Consider the following 21,919-nt stretch of genomic DNA (forward strand, 5'->3'; position numbering starts at 1 on the left):
CCCGTCTTGCGAGGTGAGTCGCGGCGGGCGCGGGGCACGCTGGGAGCTGTAGTCCGGGGAAGGCTGTGATGGCGGCGGAGTCCCCCGGGGCCACCAGGCAGACACACGCCCCCGGGGACCGTCCCCTCCCTCCGCCACCCCCATGATGCGGAAGAAAGGAGGAGTTTCCACTTGGCCCTTGGCCCCCCACAGCCCACGGCCACCCCCCAGGGTCCCGTCCCCCCCGGACAGAGGAGGCAGGCAGGCGGGTTGAGCAGCACACCGTGTATTGCGCGTCCAAGAGACAGCGTGGTTCCAACAGCGGACGAGGCCACAAGCGTTACACAGCTGAAAGGACAACGGTCACGCACGGCCCGAGCTGCTCCCCAGGGTCAGGGGGTCTGTCCCTGCCGGGGGTCCCAGCGGTGAGGGTGACGATGCCGAGCAAGACAGGAGAGGTCCATCCGCGCTCCATCCCCTCACCCGGCGTCGATCCGGAGGTCACGGCGGCATCGGCTGCTCCCCGGTGTGGCTGGAGAAGCGAAGTCCCCTCCCCGCGCTGAGGAAAAGCCGCTCGGGTGTTTAAAAAGAGGTGAAAAGCCATCGCCCGCCACTTTGAAACACGCGCACACAAAAAAAGAAGCAGTTCTGAAAACCCATTACAAAGCAGAGGTCGATATATAAACGCCACCCCCCCACCTCCCTACTCGCTGAGTAACTATCCCCAGGAAAAAGAAAAAAACAACAACACTTAAATACAACTTCATAAATATTAAATCATGAAAAAAAATTGAGACTTGGTTTTCTTCCCTCCTGGTAAAAAAAACCAAACAAACAAATAGGGGTTAGGAGGGAAGACAAGAAACAAGTGTCTAATATAGACAGTTACTTCAGCTATAAAGTGTGAGCTGTCGGATCGAGTCAGAGGTACAGGGGAGGGAGAAGATCCAGCAGAGATGACACAGGCGTCCCCGAGCCGATCTTCCTCCCGCTCACGGGTCTCGTCGTGACGTTAATTGGTGTCGAAAGGTTTGAGAGAGCCCTTGAGAACCAAACAGTTTGTGAACAGTGACTGTCCTCGCGCTCCACAAACCCCCTGGGGATCCGGATACCCGGAGTAAGGCCATTCCTCTTGGGTCTTTCGGGAAAAAAAAAAAATAGAATTTAAAAAAAAAAAGCTTTTTCTTAAAAAATATCAGCTTGTGTCACATCCACTTTAAAAGCTTGAAGTGGAAGGTGGGAAGAGACTTGGCTCTGAAACACCAACTAAAAAAAATCCCTTTCTACACCACTACATTCTTTGTTTCCTTAGCAGTCATTGCTAATTAGTATAGAAACCCCTTGCGCTACCGCAAGGGCAAACTTTAAATTACTTTTTTTTATATATATATAAAAAAGAACGGAGGATTCTAACCCACCGGGAACATGGGGAAGAGTCACTTCATTTCTTTAAAAAAAGCATTTAGTGAAAATAAAGATCAGTCCAACATCTGCTCTGACATCTCTAGAGAAGCGTCTGCAGCCAGCGTGGGCCAGGCGTCACCGCAGGGAAATGGCAGCAAAACAATTCCTCCTTTCAGCTTATTATTTTGTTTAAAATCGGACTCAAAATGCCCCGTACTTTTGTGGAGGCAGAAATCCATCCCATTTATGTAGGAATCTTGGTTTCAAGCCACCGGGAGCACCGGGGTTGACCACGGCTACAATACAGGCGAGATATCAAAAGGGAGCCGAGCTATAAAAACGGGAAGGGTTTTGCACGTGGTGCCCGCAGCAGGACGGAGGGCAGGGGAAGGGAACGGAGCAGGCTGGGTTTGGTCCGTTTGCTTAAGAAATACTTTAAAAAAAAGTGTGCCCCTTACAAAGACATCCCTTCACCTGCGACTCCCTGCTTGGTGGGGAAGGGACGAAAGGGCTTTGTTTAAAAACTGGGGGGCCAAAGCAATCCAAAACCTCCCTGACGTCTTAAAAGCTTCGCACATTCAAAGTCCTCCGAGGAACGCAGCACAGTGCCTAGCGCTCGCGCTCCTCGTCAGTCTCGGGGCAATGCAAGATTGAAAATGGAGGCGACTCCAGCAGCCAGGAGCAGCTGGCAGGGGAGAGGAGCACCTCGTCCACAGTCAGTGCAGCTTCTGCTCCCCCTTTCTGCCTCTCTCACATGGGATATTCTCTGGTGGAACACTGAAAAAAAACCCTATTTATTAAAAAAAAAGAATTACTATATTGCAAGACTAAAAAGAAGTGATATGACTGAATTCAGAAAAATGTTTAAATTAAAAACTTGTTTAAAATACAAAATAAAACCATGTTGCTCTGTCGCAAACTGCCCCAACGAGGCTCTAATGCCCGTTTCCACCCCAGTAACTCTGAAGAGCCGCCCATTCTCGCAAGGTTTGTGGTGTCGGCATCATAAGCAGCTAAACCCCTGAAAGCCAGATCGCTTTTCCAGAGGGCTTCAGCCCACGCGGAGCAGTTCCTCCTCCTCCTCCCAACAGCCGGCTTTGCTCCCGCCAGGCTTCAAAGAGAGGAGGACAACAGGGACGCAGTGGTGGGCTCTGCTGTAAGGAGACTTCCAGGTGTCCGATGCTCAGCTGTGCTGGCTCGGTCTTCGTTAATACTATCCCACTAAGTGTAGCCCAGCCTTCCAGCTTGTAGGTTTCTGTCCAGATAACATTTCTTTTTAAAAAAAAAAAAAATCAGCAACAGGGGCTGAACGTTTGTCAGACTCCACAGACCACGCAGAGCACAGAACAATCTGCTTCCATCGTGGCAGTCTTGGTGTTGCTTCACTGTGAAGAGAAAAGAGGGGGAGATGCTGGGGAGGGGTCTGCCTTCCTCTGAGGAAGAGAGCAGCAGGAGGTCTTCTGCCTGGTCCTCCCCTACACCTTCTCCACCCTGGCAGAGGCAGAGTGGAGGGGGCTGTTGAGCTCAGGCTTACCCCAACCACCACCTTACATTAAAACAGGAGGGTCTGTGAATATTTACCATCTGCCACGGGGACAGCAAGAGGAGCCTGGTCAGCCTCACCTCTTTTTACCTCTGCCATCAGACCCACTTGGGGCCCTCAGGAAAGAGGAACGTCTCTGCTTTGCCTCCTGCTTATCTAATTTAAGGTGGTTGGGGCAGCAGATTATCACTAAGAGCACGAAAGGTGCCTAGCACAAGGCAGGCTGAGCCTTTGCATACCAGAGGGGGGACGAGGACCATCTGCTCCTGCTCTGGTCGACTCACACATCCCGTTCCGTGTTCCCAGCACAAATAGGGACCACATAACCCCTGCAATTCTCCCTCCACCTCCAGAGCCGCTCTTTTCCTCCTAAACAGGGAAGTACTCACAAAGCTTATCTCCGTCTCTTGCAGGTCTTCCAGCTGCTCTCTCAGCTCTGCGGAGCGCTCGGGTATGGAAGGCCCTGGGGAGCCGCTGGGGAAACAGAAGGGGGAGACCTGTAAAGCAGTTTTTAAAAGTGAGCTGTCAGTAAGTCACATCTCCAGGACGGCCCTGCTGTACCCAGCCAACAGAACATCCCCGCATGGCACAAAGGCGTTATTAGGCAGGTTTAATACGCAGGCAGGGACAACAGGATCCCTGCTGGGGCAGGCACCCAAAACACCACCTAGAAAGTCATCCCCCCTGGTCAAACGAGGATCTTCTGTCCAGCCAAGCAGCAGCACCTCTTTACAGAAGTCTTCAAGCATCTCATCAGCATAGAAATGGTCCTGGGTAAAAACAGTCCAGGGACAAAGAAACCACAAAGCACCAGAGCTCAGCAAGTCTCAGCCTTTCCAGAGGCACCCTTGTTTGAAAAAGCCCCTGGCAAACCTTTTACAAACCTTCTAGGCTCTGAATGCGAGCTATAGCCTGACAGCAGGATATGTAACACGGATGCGCTGAGCGCCTGATAGGATACATCGCCAAGGAGGAAAGGTGGGGCATGGAGGAAGATGACTTGCTTTACTCTAATACACCCTGTTATTTCCCCACTCCTTTCACGATCCTACAGCTAAAATGCTGCAACCTGCTGGCTGAGGAACTCCAATTCCCAGCCTGAGCCTTGCCCTGCTTCCTACCGTGAATAAGGGGCAAGGAGAAGCCGTGGTCACCATGAGTGAGAAGCCAAGTCTGCAAGGGCATATATCACTTAGGCCAAGCAGGCAGGGCTCTCAGGTGCACTGGTGACTAACAGAGGAGGTTTCAGGACTGCCTACGGACAGCATGATCCGCTTGGCCCTCCTGCACCTAAGATCCAGGGCTTGTCACAGCCTGCCTGCAGTGGATGCCTTAATTAGTGGGTATTCGATTGCCCGTTGCCCAAGTACAGGAAGCATCAAGCTGTTCAGTCATCAGGCTACATGTCACCCCGAACAAACACCCTTGGATCAACACCTGGATGGAGACATGGGGACCCTCTCTGCCTGATCATGCCTCACCTATGCGCCCGGTTACTCTGAGCTGCTCTGGCTTCCTCCTCTGCTGAGCTCTCTAACTGGTGACTCGCTGCTTCTGACCTACGCAGAAATTAAAGGCGAGGATGCTCAGTGTTGGTTACGGCGCATATAGCCCTTGAGATTTGTCTTAATTAGCACTAACCAGCACTGCCCTAATGCAGGGCTGCAGGATGAATCATAGAATCACTTTGGTTGGAAAAGACCCTTAAGATCATTGAGTCCAACCATTAGCCTAACACTACCAAGTCCGCCACTAAATTACAGTGCTTAAGAGCAAAAGAAGTGCCCCTCTCAAATGGAGGGGATCACCCTCTAGAACCCCTTGCCACAGGATGCCGGTCAGCAGCCTCCGTTCCCAGTGGCACATGCCAATGTTTACGTGTCCCCAACGCCAGCACGCTTGCCAGAGGTTAATGACAGAGCTGAGCTGAGGACCGGGGGAATCCCAGCCTCGCGAGGGCACCCACGCCTGCATGGTATCGCTTACGCCACCGCAAAGAGCACATCTTCGACACACAGGTTGCACACCGCAAACAGAGGCACATGGCAACATTTCTGAGGCAGGCGTGAGGCCGTGCTGCAAAAGAGAGACCGAGGTTGTTGTAGCACAGATGAAAGGGCTGAGCTCATGGTCCTATGGCCGATCTGGAATGGGACAGATCCTGCCTTCCCCCTGTGCCCACCCCTAGAAGAGCAGAAGCTCTAGCTGGAGAGATTTTGGGTGAGATCACTTCCCTTTGTACAGGACTACAGAGATTTAAGAGGTTACCTCCCCAAAGGGTGGTAAACAGCCCGCTAGACTGGCTGATTCTGTAGAGAGGAAAAAAAACCAAAACCACCTTTTTAAATCCATTCAACAAGTTATGTTATTATAAATCAACAATCCACAAGTCGCTTTCATCCTTTTTCAGAGTTTGCAGAGCTTTACAAATCTCCCAAGGTCGCAAAAGTGGATTTAAGCCTCTGACAACAGGTCTGATGTAGGGAGCTCAGATCCCAAGGCCCCACATGGGAAAACACACTGGTCCGTTCTCCCTCCTGGATTTTGTTACCACTGTGTGGCACTGGCACATGGTTTTACGGGATGTTGGCAAAGGGTAACCACACGCTCAAGTGCCTGCAGGGTATGGTAAGTGGTGTGCTCTGTTCCAGAGGTACGTGGGGAAAACATAGATGAGGCTTTGCACGTAGGGAACCACTCAGGACTCAGCTCAGTGGAGCAGCAGGTTTGATCTTACCTACCAGAACCCATGTTTTCCCCAAGAAGGGCGCTCAGCACCGCACAGGGTAAGGAGGATACCGTATCCTGAGAGGTTTTACCATTGAGCCATACATACAGCAGACAGACACATTAAGGACTGCTGAGCCTTAGCACAGGGACACACTGTGTTACAGCACTGCATTTTAGGAGTGAGCTGACTGTACAGAACCTCTGTAACTGCTGGCCAGCAACAAGCGTGAGGCCAAATCCCAGGGTAAGCCTCACTGAGCGCACCCTCGAGACATGAGAAGGTTTCAGGCAAAGTCTGGTTCCTCCCCTCACCTAGACGGGAAGATGCCAGGAGCTGTTCTAGTCAAATCCTTTGCTGAGCTGTCAGCTTTATGCACTTGTACGCCCACTGACCTACGTAGAGATTGAATGAGAGAGACCCGCAGTTAAGTACATAAAAGGAACATCTCAGGCATGCTGATGTACTGGAAAGGAGCAGCTCTGGTTTAGGATCCCTACCAAGGAGTTTCCATGTTTTACAGAGGGAGTAAGAGGTGTTAATTACAATTGCATCTTGTTCTCCTGCAGCTCAGGAGAAAGCAGACACTTTGATCAGTGCCACTGTGTGGGCAGTGGGTCAGAAATGGGGAAGATGGTTTCCGATCGCTTCCAGGAAGAGAAGTTAACACCTCAGAACAACTTCTACGAAAGGGATTGTCCTCCAACCATAGCTCCTCCTCGTCCCTGCTGGTCTTACAACTTCAGCAAGAAACGAAACATTCAAAGGCAGCCACCAGCTCCCTCAGGGCTCTCCATGCACTTCAGCTTCCAAGACACTTTGAACCGCACCTGCACACATCCCCACAGCCTCCTTTCCCGAGGAGTTGTAGGAGATCAATGCTAACCCAATCAGTAAGTTGCAAGAGAGCCCAACCCTCTGAAAAGAGCAGCAGGAAGGTCATCTTCAGCATCACCCATCATCACATTAATGCTCTTCACATACCTCTGGCAGTGCCACTTTCAACAACTCACTTTAATTAGCACAATTACCTTGACTCCAGAACAAAGCCATTAATACAGAACACACAAGAAACTAAAAGCCATTGGGACCCACACACAGCCCAAGCAGAAGATGCAAGATCACATCATCTGTAACGGACTGCACGCAGGAATAGCAACACAATGCTCTCCCCTTGCACATGCTCGAACCGACAGCACTGAACTTGCTCCACAACACACGGACCACTGAAACGGGTATTTCTGCAAGCATGCCAAAACCCAAAACATCCATAAAGCAGCACAAAGTCCTCCCATGGCTCATGAACCTGACTCACAGGAGCTGTTGGCCTGCCACGCGCCAAATCAGCAAGAGCCTTACCTATTTGCGGGCGAGTTGAGGCCTCCGCTGCCCAAGGAAGAAGTGGAGAGGGTTGTTGCAATGGAATCGCTGTTAGCTTCGTCTACCGGCAGGGTCCTGGGCAGGAGATCTGGGCGACCAAGGTGGGAACCTGAGTTGAAGCACAGACTGTTCCATCACCAGCACAAGTGGGATCGTGTGGCACGAGCTCCCACACCAGCCACAGGTCAGGATCTGTGCTGGATCCCACCCAAGACATCTAGGACAACCCGAGCACTGAAGAACCAGCTCTGCACGCAGCACTCTGTTCCAAGTCCAAGCCTCCACACAACTGCCTAGTACAGCTTCTCCCCTGACACAAACCCCATGGGCACAAGCTGTTGGGAAGAGACCAGTCACACGGGACTGCCACGCATCCTCAGTCCACTTCCCAGGGGAACGTAAGCCACCCTACATGCTTGGATGAGGCTGAAAGATCCCGTGAAAAAACAATTCCCCACCTCCGCAACCTGGTCTTACCTGGCTTGTGAGTAAAGACTAGCTTTTACTGAAATATGAGGTTCAGCACACTGCCCTGCATTTGTTGCAACAGAACACTTGGAAACAGCCAAGCCTTTGAAGGGCTTGCTGCTCCTCCAGGCTTTCTCACGGTGCTGTCAAAGACCATTTGGTGTGTGTGAGTTTTTGGCCCCGTCTGGTTTCTTGCACCCACAACCCCAGAAAACAGGCCCACCCCTGGCAAGACCACAAAAGACCAAAAAAGACCACAAAAGACCACCTCCACAAGGTGGAGGTGTCTTGCACAGCTCAGGAGACAGCAAGCTTCAATGAGACAAATACAAACTGAAAAATAACTTCTCTAGGCTATTTTTTTTAGCCCAGGCACCAACCTTGCTCTATATCCGCCTCTGTCATTACTTGTGCTTTTGTCTCGCACAACATGTGCGACTGGGAAGGCACTCCTCCTTGACAGCTCCGCCGAGGAACTGCTGTGCCAGACCGGCTCTTCTTAGAAGGGGATGGCTTTACTTAAGGACAAAAAAAAAAAAACACAACAGAAAGCATTTTTCTAACACATTCAGGAATGAGTAAAAGACCCGACGCAGCAACTTTGCAGTGACAGAGTCTGGCGCGAGGGCTGTGCTCTGAAGGAACAAGATGATGGACGAAACAGCTCCTGTAAGGTCTCATCTGTGAGGCAAGAACAATCTAGGAGGAAGGAAGGGGTGACACAGCACACCAGACTTCCTAAAGCTCTTGCACGCAGTCACCCACCTTCCCAAATCACTGCTGCTGAGCAGGGAGAAGTCAGAAACCATGGCAATTGCCAAGGGTACAGCTGCACAGAGGTACTTACGTGGTATTTTCTTGAACGCTGTGTTGCACATGAACCGTTGGAACCTTTCAGCGTAGAAGCTGGGTCTGTGCACAGATACAGTGTCCTAGAAGTCCAAGGAACAAACACTGACATATGAATCTGAATTAATAAGGGATCAAGGTTAACATGAGCTTCTCTCAGGCCCTTAGCCTTGAAACACATGCTACATTGGACTAGGAACAGTCAGGGATTCTCCATCGCTCTCACTAGCAACTGTGAGAAGCAGATTAGCTACAAAGAGTAGCATTAACAAAACAAACATTTTGAGAGTACGTAGAAAGTAATACTTTTATATAGGAGGGTAAACACACATGCCTCAGAAATCCAGGATCCTATGCCCAGAAGGAGCAAGGACAGCCAGCACAGTTTAAAAAGACGCTGCTATTCTTGCTAAACAAGTTAAAAAGTGATGTTTTTCTACTTACCCCATCGTGTACAAGGGCCTTCCAAGAGTGCTCCAGCTTCTTGACAAATCTGACAAAGGAAAGAATTAAGAACAATTTTCACACCAAGTCTCCCCTGTCTGTATCATATCATGCTCGCACAGTGCTGAGCCTGGCTTCTGACCACAGTGGCAAGCACACCCCAAACACAGACTACTTTGCCTTTGGATTCTCTTCATTGTCCCATTTTTCTAAGACTGTTCCACAGACACCAGAGCTGACTGCACAGTTCACTCACCCAAAGGGAGAGTTTCACAGGCAAAATTATCAAGGGCAGTTAACTTGCAATGACATTTAACGAAGACTTTACATATGTAACCCTCTGCACATTGCATCTTAATATAAACGGAAGAAAACGTGAGCCTTACAGCTATTTTTCATTTTACAGGGAAAAGCGGTTATGGCCATTTTAAGACACCACCTGTTTTTAGCTTGCCACTTCCTGCACAGTGCCTGTGTACAACAACCACAGCATACAAAAACAACTTCATAAGAGTAAATATATTCCAGGAACATGAAGTAAATACAGTAAGCAAGACCCAGAAATTAATCCCAAAATGCCCAACTTCAGGAAAATACAAAGTGGTTAGTAAAAAAAAAAAAGGTTTATTTGTGTCTTAACTATTTCTTGAAAGCCAATCTTGACAACCAAACAGGGGCAGACAATGCTGGAAAGTGGTCTTCACCATGAGGTGATAGAAAGCTGTTATTAAATGCTTCTTACCTGTAGGACTGCAACACGTCAATGATGCCAATGTAGAGCAGCAGCCTCTCCCCCTTCGCATTGCGGGCTGGAATTCCTCCCATCCTAGAAGAGGACAGGGCACAAACATGAAACAGGGTGTTCTCACACCCCGCTGCCTCTCACGCAGCCTGGCGTGGGCTAAATATTATGCGAACTATTTAACAAGCGTCAACATGCGGGAGGCACCTAATGTTCAGCTAATAAATTGGGGAAGACAAGTCAGAGCAAAATGCTGTTTCAGTAAGTTAGCTAAACCCCCTGAGGACTGACCCCTTTTCCCTCTGTATGACAGTTTTATTGAAGATGAGGATTAATCCCAACTCATCCATGAGAGGAGACCAAGCAACTGTAAAGACCATCTACTACCATCCATACTAAGATGGCAGCTGGACTTTATGGGCTGTTATTCTGATCTAACAAAGCACTCACCATGCCTCTTAGAGGCAGATGGAAATAACTAGTTGAAGCTGCCAATAATCAGTGGGCAGAGAACTCTCAAATGCCACCTGAAAGGCAAGAAAATCTTTTGTGCGTTAAGGAAGGGAAATCAAAGACAAAAGCACAAAATTTGACATTGAGACCTCTCTGCCCTGCATGACAGCAATCCTGTATAACCCAGCCCACATCTAAATTAAGTCTCCGTTAGCCAAGCTTGGGTTTTACCCCTCACTCCTCGCAGTATTTCACTGGGAACAGCAACACCGACACAGACTTACTGGTCATCTGTTTCTATGGTGCCACCTCGCCGGGCCTCTCCTTGGATGGATTCCATGGCTGTCGAGTAGAGGGCCTTCTGGGCAGCGGGTCGCCGCATATCGGTCTGGGATGTCCCATCTGCCATCGCGTGCTCTCTCTGTGCCAGATCGATGTTATGGATTGCAACAAGCAAACTGTAATCCATGATTTTAAAGCTCTGCAGGACCTGGGCAGAAAGTCAACAAAGGCTCACTCATTATTGCAAGCCCAGTGAAACTGTCAGAGCAGACATTTTCAGAAGTGTAGTCAGCATTTTTGCCTAGAGCCCCAAGCGTATTGAGGGGATGGCTTTTAATCCACAGCTTGTGCACAGTCAGCTCGTCTATGGTCAAAGGGCACCAGAGGAAAGCCATCGATGGTATCCCTGTGCAGACGGGGACCCAAGCCAGAAGAGAACACCGTCTTTTGCACAGCCGCCCAAAGGCAGTTGACAACTTGAGATCAGACTCAGTCAAGCATCCCACCCCTCTCCCTGGATCCTGCCCTGCTCCAGAGCTCAACCTCGGCAGAGGGTGCTTCCTCTACCTCTAGAGGCACTGGGTTTAATTCAGGTTGGAAGTATTGAACGAAACTGGGGTCCAGGTCCTGCTTCTTGTCCACGCCATCACCAAAAAAAGGGGTTCTCTAAGTCAACACCCCAGACAGAGGCTACAAGGGTGGCAGCTCATTTCCGTGGGAAAGGCTCAGAAAAAAAGGAAAGAACTCTTCACGCTGCCCTTCACCCTTCCACTTACCAAGCAGTCTCTCTGTAACGTTTTGCACAGAGCATTATACATGTCAGAGTCTAAGAAGAGGCCATCAGGGATGTCCTGCATGAAATCCAAGTCCTTGTATGTTGGGAAGACCTTCTCCCGCTCCTTCTGGGATGCTCGGCGTTTGTAGGTAGAGCCCTTCAGGTCATATTTCAGGTGCATTTTGACAGAACGCGGCAGTAGGTTGTTCATCACGACAATGCGAATGTTTTTGCCTCCGGCCTGGACACAGTACAAGCCGTAAAACTTTGGCAGCAGCGTCCTTGGGTTCTGGTTCAAATTCTGAAATGCCAAAAGACAAAGAAATACCTTCAAAGCCATTCTGGTTATCCACACGCCAGTTAGAGGAGTTATTTGCTCCTTCCTGTGCTTCTATATGGAAAGGAAGCTGGCAATGATTCAAAGCCATTGCCAAAGAAGCTAAGAGACAAGAGCAGGTGAACACAGGGAACAGATGGGTAATGCCCACAGTTGTTAATAACCTCTCTGCAAAGCTGAATGGGTCAGAGAAAAATTGTAGGAAGGAAGGATTTTGCTGCTCACTCACATGGAAGCTAAGCTGGGAGACTTCAGAGCAAAGGAAGATCTTGTGCTTAGCCTTTTCAAATTTGGCGCTTAGGTCAAGCTAAATACATCAGGATAGAGATTGAGCTGAACTCTCATGGCTGCAGAAGACACCAGACAGAATTTTGAAGAGAAACAACATGTTTCTGGGATACAATTGCAGCAAAAATATTTGCGGGTTCGGAAGCAGTTTAAGGAATTCAATGAGTGACCCCAAGAGCATGAGAAGTCCTAAGGCACTTCTATACGGCAAGACTATCTCGTGGCTAAATTCCCTTTCACAGAGGTGGCTTGTAAAGGCCAGGCTGGACACAAACACAAGCCATCAGATCACACACATCGCATTCAGGGCGGGATCGGATTTTACTCCAGAACTGAAAAAGCCTTTTTTTGCTATAGCCACTTTCATAAAATTAATACACCTTTACTTCCAAAGCTGCTCCTTCTATATATAGAAACTTAAAATCAGAGTTCTTCAAAAGGATACTTTATCTTTGCAGACAGAACCAAGTATAGTCCTGGGAAGGGAAACACGAGTACAGCTTTGCAAGACAAAGTACCATGGGGGTGACGCTGTGCAGCAAGGAAGCAACAAACAGTTCACAGCTGGTCACGAAGCAGCCTGCAACCTTCCAAAAGGGTCCGAGTCACAAAGTGCAACCCGAGACCCCTGCACAGCACGCCAGACTCGTGATACCCAGGTAGCTTGTGTTAGTCCGTCACTGTCTTTGTCACGGACATTTGAGAGAGAAGCTGCCGCTCAGCTGGGGCACGGATCAAACCTCCACTCACATCTACCAGGTGGTACACAGCAACACCTGTCACACTTGCACATTTGAGGTATCATTCCCTAGCCTGCAGAGAAAGCCTCGCCCAAGTGACTCACCATGTAGTAGCCAGGCAGCAGCTTCTGCAAGAACTCAGCTTCTTTGTGCTGAACCGTTTTGATGATAAACTCATCGTCACTGGATACATAGAAGAGTGATCCGCTGGCCCCAGAGTTTGAAAGTTCAATGAGTGGCTCATTGCAGAGCGAGTACTGAGGAGGACAAGGTGAGAAACGCAGAGGTGAGAGAGACGTCAACCTTCAGCGCGAAGGCTCTTTCTCTCAAACATTAACAGGAGCAAACCCCAGGGTCACACACAGCATCCACCGCTGTGCCTACAGAGCTTGCAACGGGGCCTCACAGCATTCCATAGCTCCAAGAGAGGGAAGAGCACAAACGCCCGTCACACAGAGCACATAACAAATGGGAACCTGGTCCAACTACCAACTTACCAGATAGTCATCCGGTCGGATCCCAAAGAGCTCCCGGAAATAGCGAAAGGCCACTGGAGCATAGGTTTTGAACCGAAAGTCATTGTAGTGATGAGCTGGGGTCAGATTACTCCCTTCACTGATCAAGGGGAGAAGCACACAAAAGTATTTGTATTTGAAACATAAGAAACTGCCCTAAAAGCAAACACCCGCTGGCTGGCTGCTTCAAACACGCCTGAGGGCTAGAAAGCACCCACCCAAAAGGGACGCATGTAAGCGCACACAACACCAAGCCTGCATTTGTTCACGTGACCGATGGTCGACGTATATAGGCAAGAGCCAGGGTTCTTCAGAAACAGGTCGCAGGCAGGAGCCAGAGTTGATCTGCAAGCAGTGCGCTGAGCAGCTCTGCTCAGGAGACCTGTGCCTGCTCCTGCAGTCAACTGTCCTGGTTTGGTGCGGCTTCCTCATGTGCAAGCAGGGCTAGGAACTAACGCTGCTACTCCCTATCAAAGGACCAGAGAGAGAAGAAAGCAAGCACCAACCTTGGGAAGAAAATACTTTCTACTACGTAGAAATCTTGCATGAGAACATCTCTTTCAGGTTTGGTGCTCAAGCTTCCAACTGTGTGTGTGATGCCCAGCTGAATGGCACCTTTCAAGGCAGATGATGTCGTCTGGAGGGGCAGAGAAAATGAGTTAGACAATGTGGAGCAGCAGACTGGAAATAGGAATGAAAGGAGTTAGAAGAAAAGAGAGCCCTCAGTTTAAAACAGCACTGTTAGCTGGGGTATTTTACACCTACTGGTTCCGGCTTCCGTCATTTCTTTCTCATTGACTAACATCGCTTTGGCAATGGGAACACCTGGGAATACCCCTACATCTCTAACAGCATCCTACTCGATATTTGCACTCTGGGTGGTCGAGCAGTAAAGGACTTGAACTGGAATCAACACCCAGCTGGTCCTTAAAAGGACTGAATTTCATTTCATCCTCCCACAGCACTCATCTCTACACCCTGCAGTCAGAGGGAGAAGACATTCAGGGACAGATTGTCTTGTGCCCCTAGGAATAAACACGTTTCTTGTCACCTTGGTCTGCCAGGTCTTGGAACTATACGCTTTGAAGCTTGCCCCTCCCCAGCTTGGGCACAGACTTGTGTCTTCTACAGGACAAGGCAAGCACGGCCGGCATACAATGCACACTTCTGTTTGGTACTATCGCATTCCTCCATCTGCCTCTCTTGCTAGGTCATGGCTCTTTAACCCTAAGGAGTTCACTGTCGCTTTTAAATAAGGAGCAAAGATATGAATTCCGCTCCTGCATCCTCTGCACAAACTGTCCAAGAACAATGTAGGACTGTGTTCTTGTCACAGCTACTCACATCAAGTTTCCTCTTCTGTCTACGAAGCACATGATCTCATCTCAGACCACTGAGACGTGCTTCAGTCTAGCTCGTGCTATGGGCCGTCTTTCCCAGAACAGCCCAGATGAGATCTGCTCAACACCCCGATGTTATACGGCCAGTCAGTTCCCGGAGCACGGAGCTGTAAAGCCTGCTGGAAATGTTGAGGCTGCAGAGCAGGTGCAGGTTGGATTTGCAGCTCATGGACGTTTCACTTGGCTTACACATAAAGCAACTGGACCCAGAACAAGATCCAGGGCTCACGATCCAAGTAGTTTGTGTTTGTTTCCTTAAGCTAAACAAAGCCCAGCCCGCTGCCACATGCAAAAAATCACTGTAGATCAAAGCATTTGGCAACAGAGGACACCTCAGTATCTGGGGGACAAGCATTTCAAGCTTTTTCCCCAGACACATGTCCTCCATGAAGCCTTCTAAAACAAACAGGAATGTTTCTCCCACTTCACTGTTTTCTCTGTTTTCTGCAAGAGACCTGCTCACGATTCCCTGAAGAGAGAGCAACAAAAACTGGCAGTAACTCCCGCTTGTTGTAAGACAACATCCTTTCCTACTTCAGCTACCTGTTTGTATTCGGCATTTACTTCAGTATTAGATGGGGAAGGAGGAAGAACTTGACTCCGCTTTCCATCCCTACCCTCTAAAGGCTAAAGCTGCTTGAAAACAGATCTCGGCTCAGCTCACCTAGCCCTGCTTGAACTCCCAGGACAGTCTCACTGATGAGAAACAGAACTCACCAACACGGCACAGCATTGCTGCCTTGTTTGTGAACACTGAGCCACAGGACCAGGTTGCCAAGGAACAAGTATTTTTCTCTTCTATTAGCCAGCACGATCAGCTGAGCAGCTGACTGCCTGTTTACAATCGCTTTCATAGGGCAAAGAATTTTAAAAAACAACTTACCACCGCTGGAAAAAGGAGGGGATGGAAAACAGACAGACTGTCCATTAGTCTCATTCCCAGATAAATCCCATGCAGTGTCCCACCAGGTTTCTGGGACCCTTGCAAGAAACATTTCAGGCATTTTCCATTGGCTTCTACTTTTCTCTCCTATTACTGCTGTCCAACTTATCTCTGAATTTGCTGGCAAACTGAAAGCCAGATCCCAATCTTGGAGACACAAGCAATTTTAAAAAGGGCAATATAACAAAAGCCAACTTCTGTAGAAATACCATTTGAATTTCTCCCTTCCACTCCAATTCCCGATGGAGGTACATCTGGATTGGATATTTCAGACCAGCAGCTTTGCTTACACGAAGTGGTGCAATGCCCATATTAAGCCATTACCCATTTAATCTACATGCTAGAAGTCAACCTCACTTCAGAGAAAGTCAGCCCCTTCTGATGAAGTCCAACAAACTGGAAGCAGCATCCACAAAATACCCACATTTACAGGCTTTTTAAAAATACCCAAACAATCTCCCCTTTGTAAAGCAAATTCCAGTAATGCCACAAGATCTACAGAAACTATTGTACCCAAAGAGGACAGAAAGCACCCAATAAGCCAGAAGAGGCCTAGGAAGTGTTGCTAATGGGCAAAGTTTAAAAATAATCCCCTCTTTAGAAGGCTACAGAAGAGAAGCTAAGAAGCGTATATTCAGTCCTTTGGTTCCTTTCCTTTGAGATCGTCTTCAGCGACTGTTACAGATGCTACCCACCATCCAACGCTACCCACCATCCAACATCGAACCCTGTGAGACACGCTGCTGCTCTGGGCGGCACTTGCATCGCCAAGAGGAGAATGACAACAGTCAAATGAGTTGTGCAAGAGGCAACTTACCTTTTTATAGGTAGTCTCGCCCGTGGAGTCCACTCCTCTGTGCCCTTTCTTTATCGTCTGTGAGCCTGGTTGCCCAGATCCACCTGGCATCTAGGATTGGAGTAAAAGACAGTAAGAACCAAGGTAAGAACCAAGACAACTCTAATGTCTTAGAGGCCAGTGGCTGCCCAGAATCATCAAGCATAATTTTGCTGTTCTCGGAGATGGAGCCTGTGAAGTGCTGAAGCCCCAGGTCCCTGCATACGTGCCAAGGGAGGACACGGTACAGGCTGGCCTCCGGGCCAGCAACAACATTGAAATGCCTTCAAAGAACCAACTGACTCCTGTGTGATTGAGGCCAGACATATAATTAGAAAGAAACACCTTCATGTGAGACCACCTGGAAGAGTTTGCTTTTTTTCTAATCAACATCATCACAAACAGATCGGCTCTAAGCGAGTCTGGACCCACTGCAGTCGGTCACCCTGCTTTTTGCCAGTAAGGCCAAATCTTTGAGGAAACACTTTAGGAAGGTGGCAAATTCTACTCTGATTCATTCCACAAGAGCCTGCTTGACTCATCGTCTTCTGTCTAACACATGCAGTTGTTAAATGCTGTTTCTCAGTCAAAACGAGTTGAACATCTTGCTCGCGGCAGGGTATCTACGTAGTGTTTTGATGGCACAAGAATTGTTCGGTTCCAGGACAAGCTGGGCTTTTAAGCACAGATTCCCTTGGTAAGGAGAAATGGTCTGATTTTCCAAATGAGTACCTGCAGCTTACTGTACTTACCACTGCCTGGTTTACCCCTAACTTGAATGAGATTGCAAAAATAGCAGACAAGTCTGAAATCGGGCATTCTCTCAGCCAGGGAACAAACGAGCTTTTCGGTCAGAAACTTACCTCAGGGGTGAGTGATTTTTTGAAAGTAGATGATCCTGTCAAAAGAATAAAGCCACATTCAGAAAGGGTTAATCATTGCTATGCATCACAAAAAAGCCTGACACGCAGCAGCCTTGGTTCTAACGAATGTCTTACGGCATCTGAAAAAGCACTGACTCACGGCTGATTTCTTCCCAGCTTCTCCTCTTACAGCAGAGCGAATTTTTGTCAAGCCACAAGGAAATGCTATTCTGCTTACCACTCACCAGCCAAACTCAGTGTTGTGTCAGTGCTACCAGCTCGGGTCTGCTCTGCTGGCTTCCAGCGCTCCTCTGGCTGCACACCCACACGCAGGACCACCTTCAGAGGTGGTATCAGCAACCTCCCTGCCTTTGATGAAGTTATAGGGCTTTGCAGGATTATTGCCACCTATTAATTAGAACTGGGAGGGCCAAGTGCTCTGCAGTGTTTCAGTAGATGCGCTGACCACGCTTTATCTTAAAATAATTTCCAGGACCTTTTATTAAAAGGCCCAGAACATCAACCCTTCCCCTTGAAGCCAAGCCCAGGGATTTTCTTACTACCATGGTGCTAAATATCTGCGAGGTGATGTACTAACTTCTATCTTTTAGGCCGGGGTTCCTGTCTTGGGTTTTTTTTGGATGCAGTAAGGAAAAAAAAAAAAAGGCAGTTTGATGACACTGTCCCTCTGCGATGTCTGTCTACACCACAAAGCCACCAGCCAGGTTGAGACCAACACCGTCAAGGCCAAGAGCTCCCAGGACAGGGACACTGCCCCCGCCAGGCAGATGCGTAAAATAGTGATGTGCTTTCTGCCTCCAGCCCAGAAAACCAGACAAGCTCTTTGATTTGCTTTTTTTTCCTACTTCAGACACAGCAACAGATTTTTTTACGTGGGAGCCATGACCACAGCCTTATAAAACTGCCCCCACCCAAAAGCAACACCCTCATCGTACCACGGAGTAAGCACAGGGTTGATTCCCCCCCGAAGTCCAGTAATTGTTTTACCAGATTAAGCATTACAACACATAATCTTTGCAGAGGTTCTGGGTTCACCGACCGCTCGCTCAGCGGAGAAGCCCCTTCTGCTCGCCTGTAACAGGCGGTGTAAAGACTCACGCTGTGATTTTAGCAAGCAGTACAGCTCTACAAAAACTGCATTTCAGCAGAAGGAACAGCGGTACTTAACAGCAAAACTCAGCAGCCTTCTGATCCCCTTATCGAGTGATCAAAGTTCTCATCTCAATACATATTAAACAAGCAAATAGGAAGAAAAAAAATACCTGTGACAAACGCTTTTCGCTAAACAAAGTGAGTGCAGAACAACTGGCTCCAACCGCCTTCCCACCCCCTCTCATCTCCCTTTAAAGACAAGAAAGTTTGCCCCGACAAGCTCTAATTTTTTGTGTTTGAAGTTTCTCACAGCCAGCTCTCCCCCTCTCCCCGCACACTCGGGGCTCTTTGGAGCCAGCCACCCGCTTCCCCTCTTACATCCCTTCCCTCTTCCCCTCGCCACCGGCCCAGATTTGGGAGCATCTCCCGCTAGAAGGAAGCTTCTGTGACTTAGTGTCTTACGATGAAACCAATAAAGCTCAACTCTATCACCTTGCCACAAGGCTTTTGAACTTGCCAAGATCCATCAGGACACGGGAACAGAGGAAACATCCCAGGCATCACAATATAACACCTGTTCAATAGCAATTAAGTCTTTTTTTTAAGCAAGTATCTGTAATTATGTAAATCAAAACCTCTAAAAGCCCTATGATTTAAGCAATCCTGAAGCAGCACCACCAGCCTCATCACCTTGGAGATTCGCTGTGTTAATATTTAATCATCCATGCAAAACTGTATTCCACTAGGATTTAACTAAAGCTCTCTCACCAGAGGGCCCAGCAGCAAATCTTCTCTCTGCTGCCTTAATCACATGCAACAAACATTAAAAGCAAGAATATACAACGAGCCTTGGTTGGAAGAGCTAGCATCCCAAAGCGCATCTGGTTTGTCCCCTGTGATACCATGGGGTATCTTTATCTTAGAGGTGACACCGTGGTTTTAAGGAAGACATCCAGCATCCCAGCACAGACCAGAGCATCGGCTTCACCTCTCCTCTTCCCCCACTGCCCCCGGACCGCGGTGTCTCGGTTCGCCCTTTCACGTAGTGACGTGGGAAGTGACAACAACGATCCTCCCAATCAGGCCGGTTACAAGAAAGGGTGAGTCAACGAGGGAAAGCCGCAGTGTGCGGTCAGAGCATCGGTGCGGTCGCAGCATCGCTCCGGTCCCAGAACACCCAGTTTCCGTGGCAGGAAGCTCTCCTTCCCTCCCATCCGCTAGTTTCCAAACAAGTTTGCTGCTGATTGGGAAATAGGTAATTCCTGTCTGACCATGATAAAACACACTTATTCACGTCTGAGCGCAAGGATGAACACGCAGCTGACGAGGCCTGCTCGGCTCCGACTGAAGCTAGGTACAGGTCTATTGCGCATCCCCCTGCAAAAACAAGCTCTCTCCATTACCAAAACTGTTACTAGCTGAGGTCAGAGAACAAAACTCAGAGGTTTCCATATGAAAACATTTCAGTTATTTCCACCTCTTTTTATTGCTATGTAAAGGCAGGTTTGTGTCATCCCACACACACGCTGCTTGGAGAAGTGAAGGTGTTAAATTCAATGGCATAAATGTAACAAAACGAAATAATTTCAAAAAACCTGCCATTTCTGGATCTGTTTAAAGACCTCTAAAATGAAAGAATTCATCAGTCATCATTTGGACCCAGACTGACAACTGAAACAATGGCTTGAGAGACCTAAACAGTTAATTCTGGCCAAAGGAAACAGATCAGGGTTAGGAAGTCCTGTCCAAAAATGAATTCACGACGTCCCAAAAAGTTTCCTTTTTTTCTTTCTTTCGTGATTCTGGGAGCAGTCCCTATGGGCGATTTCAGAGCATTCCTCAGAGCTGTTTACTGGAAGCTGAATCTACCTAAACAAATAGCTATCTGCCTTCTACCGGCCTTAGCTGTCCGGGATTATTTTCAGCCAGCAACAGATAGTATACTCTTACCGACTGTGAAATACATGCTAGGAAAAAAAAGCTAAAAAGTTGTGGTGATGACACCCAGTCAAATGGTTTGTGCAAATATTTCACTGGAAGGAGCACGTAACAAGGCATTCGGGTCAGATCCTCACTCATCTAGCAAACGAGCATGCTAATTTGGTATAGCCAGGACAAACACCCGCTTTGCTCTATTTTTAAATAGAGCTGCTCAGACAGATTTTAACTGTGCCTCATGTTTTAGACGAAAATAAAAAGTGAAAACGTTAGCACACCCAAACACATCATCAAGCTCAACTCTCCAGCGTCTGAGCAGGGCGAGCCGAGCGCCAGGACACATCACACCAGCATGCACCGCCCTTCCTCCCCGCTGCTCTGACTGCGGCTTTATCACAGCCAAACAAGTGGCCAGGGCGAGAGAGGCAGCTGGGTTTTCCCCAGACAGGTCCTCTTAATGCTCAAAAACGGGAATATCCTCCTTCCTCACCCAGACTCTGCCTGCAGGTGGTGGCACCGTTGACAAGAGCACTTCTGCGCACACAGAAGTCAGTTGTGAGACCAAGCCTTAGACCCACCAAACGCTACCTGGAAGACGTGCAGTATGTTGGAGCCTCCGTGGACACATCCAACTCGCTGTCCGCACAGAAATCCTCCAACACATTTTCCTCTGCCTGCAAATCCCCCCCCAAAAAGTCTGTTGGGATCAGTCCCCCCCAGTCCAAGGCCATGGCTGCAAATGGGAATAGCAGCGAGATTTCTTTTCTTCAAAGCGCAAACCAGGCAGAAACCAAAGCAGAAAAGCCCCGCTGGAACAATCCTGCTGGTGCGCACAGGGATGCGGAGAGCTGTTTAGATGTCAGGAGAGCGCTTACACAACACACTTCAATAAAAGAGCAGCTTTTGTTGAGAGCAGTAGCAGCTTATTTAGGGGAAAAAACCCACCAAGTTTTGTCAATCCTCAAAAGCCAAGACAGTTACGTAATATGGCGTTTTGCTGCTGGTTACTGGAGAGGAAGAAACCATGCTTTTTTTTAAGCACATACAGGCAATACATCTACCTCTTCGAAACGACATCACCGAGCAGCACAAAAAGCTGAAATCTATACGAGGAAAAACAAAAAGGTTATACAGTTGTCACGGTGAACTGATATTTCAGCCACTTGAAGAAACAAGAGGTACTTTCCCCAAGAAAGTTAAAGAAACACGAAAAGAAATCCTACTTCCACTGGTTAAGAAAACAAAGGTCCAAACTTCGCAAGCAGAACACTTTGAGCAAGGCACCTTTGTCGCGCACAATAAAAACCTCTTCCACGGCTCTGGAAGATAAGAGCCTAAATATTTCATTTGCTTCTCTCAGGAAGCTCTTATGGAAAACTGTAGAAGTCTGGCCTGAACTAGAAGTCAAAGCCAACGCTCTTAATCACAGCAGCTGGAGGTGGAAGAAAGCCCATGAGATCACGCAGCCCGCCCCTGCCAGCACAGAACACGGCCCTCCAGAGGAAGATAAAACACTTACGAACACTTGATCTTGGCCAGAAAGCCAAGCAGTGAGTAATAATTTTGAAATTCTCTGCATCAATAGATTTGTTCCGATAAATTATGTTAAGGACATTAAACCAAAGGCATCAAAGCTGCCATGAGAGAGCTCATGAATTCAGTTTCTAGACAAAGGGCTCGTGCACGTTATAGATTCCTGTTCGGGGTTCTCTTTCCCACCACCGTTGGCAATCGGCAGCTGATGTACGCATGACTGATTTTACTGCCCCGGATTAGCACATCTTCCTCCCTCTCCCCTACACTTGTTTTACGAGCCTGTTGATGGAGGCGCAGGACGGGACACTCCTGAAAGTCACTGGATACGGCTGACGTGTCCACGCTGGCAAGCGGGTGAGGCGTT

General features: G+C 48.5%; 1 protein-coding gene across 2 annotated transcripts; it reads right to left on the reverse strand.

Annotated features, from left to right (window-relative positions):
* Nucleotides 1-658: 658 nt before the first annotated feature.
* PIP5K1A (phosphatidylinositol-4-phosphate 5-kinase type 1 alpha) lies at nt 659-16,998 on the reverse strand. Of its 2 annotated transcripts, XM_059832176.1 has the most exons (14): nt 16,969-16,998; nt 16,088-16,177; nt 13,434-13,564; nt 12,910-13,027; nt 12,517-12,669; nt 11,049-11,348; nt 10,275-10,480; nt 9,538-9,621; nt 8,796-8,844; nt 8,350-8,434; nt 7,883-8,020; nt 7,014-7,143; nt 3,316-3,400; nt 659-2,768 (listed from the first exon to the last, which is right to left on the reverse strand). In XM_059832176.1, the coding sequence occupies exons 2-14, from the start codon at nt 16,175-16,177 to the stop codon at nt 2,766-2,768; spliced, it is 1,572 nt and encodes a 523-aa protein (XP_059688159.1). In that variant the 5' UTR covers nt 16,969-16,998; the 3' UTR covers nt 659-2,765. The 2 variants fall into 2 exon arrangements, with proteins under 2 accessions (XP_059688159.1, XP_009810491.2); XM_009812189.2 differs by lacking the exon at nt 659-2,768 and having other exon boundaries at nt 3,322-3,423.
* Between the last annotated feature and the right edge of the window lie 4,921 nt (nt 16,999-21,919).

This window comes from Gavia stellata, chromosome 33, assembly GCF_030936135.1.
Source record: "Gavia stellata isolate bGavSte3 chromosome 33, bGavSte3.hap2, whole genome shotgun sequence".
In the NCBI taxonomy this organism is placed as follows: domain Eukaryota; kingdom Metazoa; phylum Chordata; class Aves; order Gaviiformes; family Gaviidae; genus Gavia; species Gavia stellata.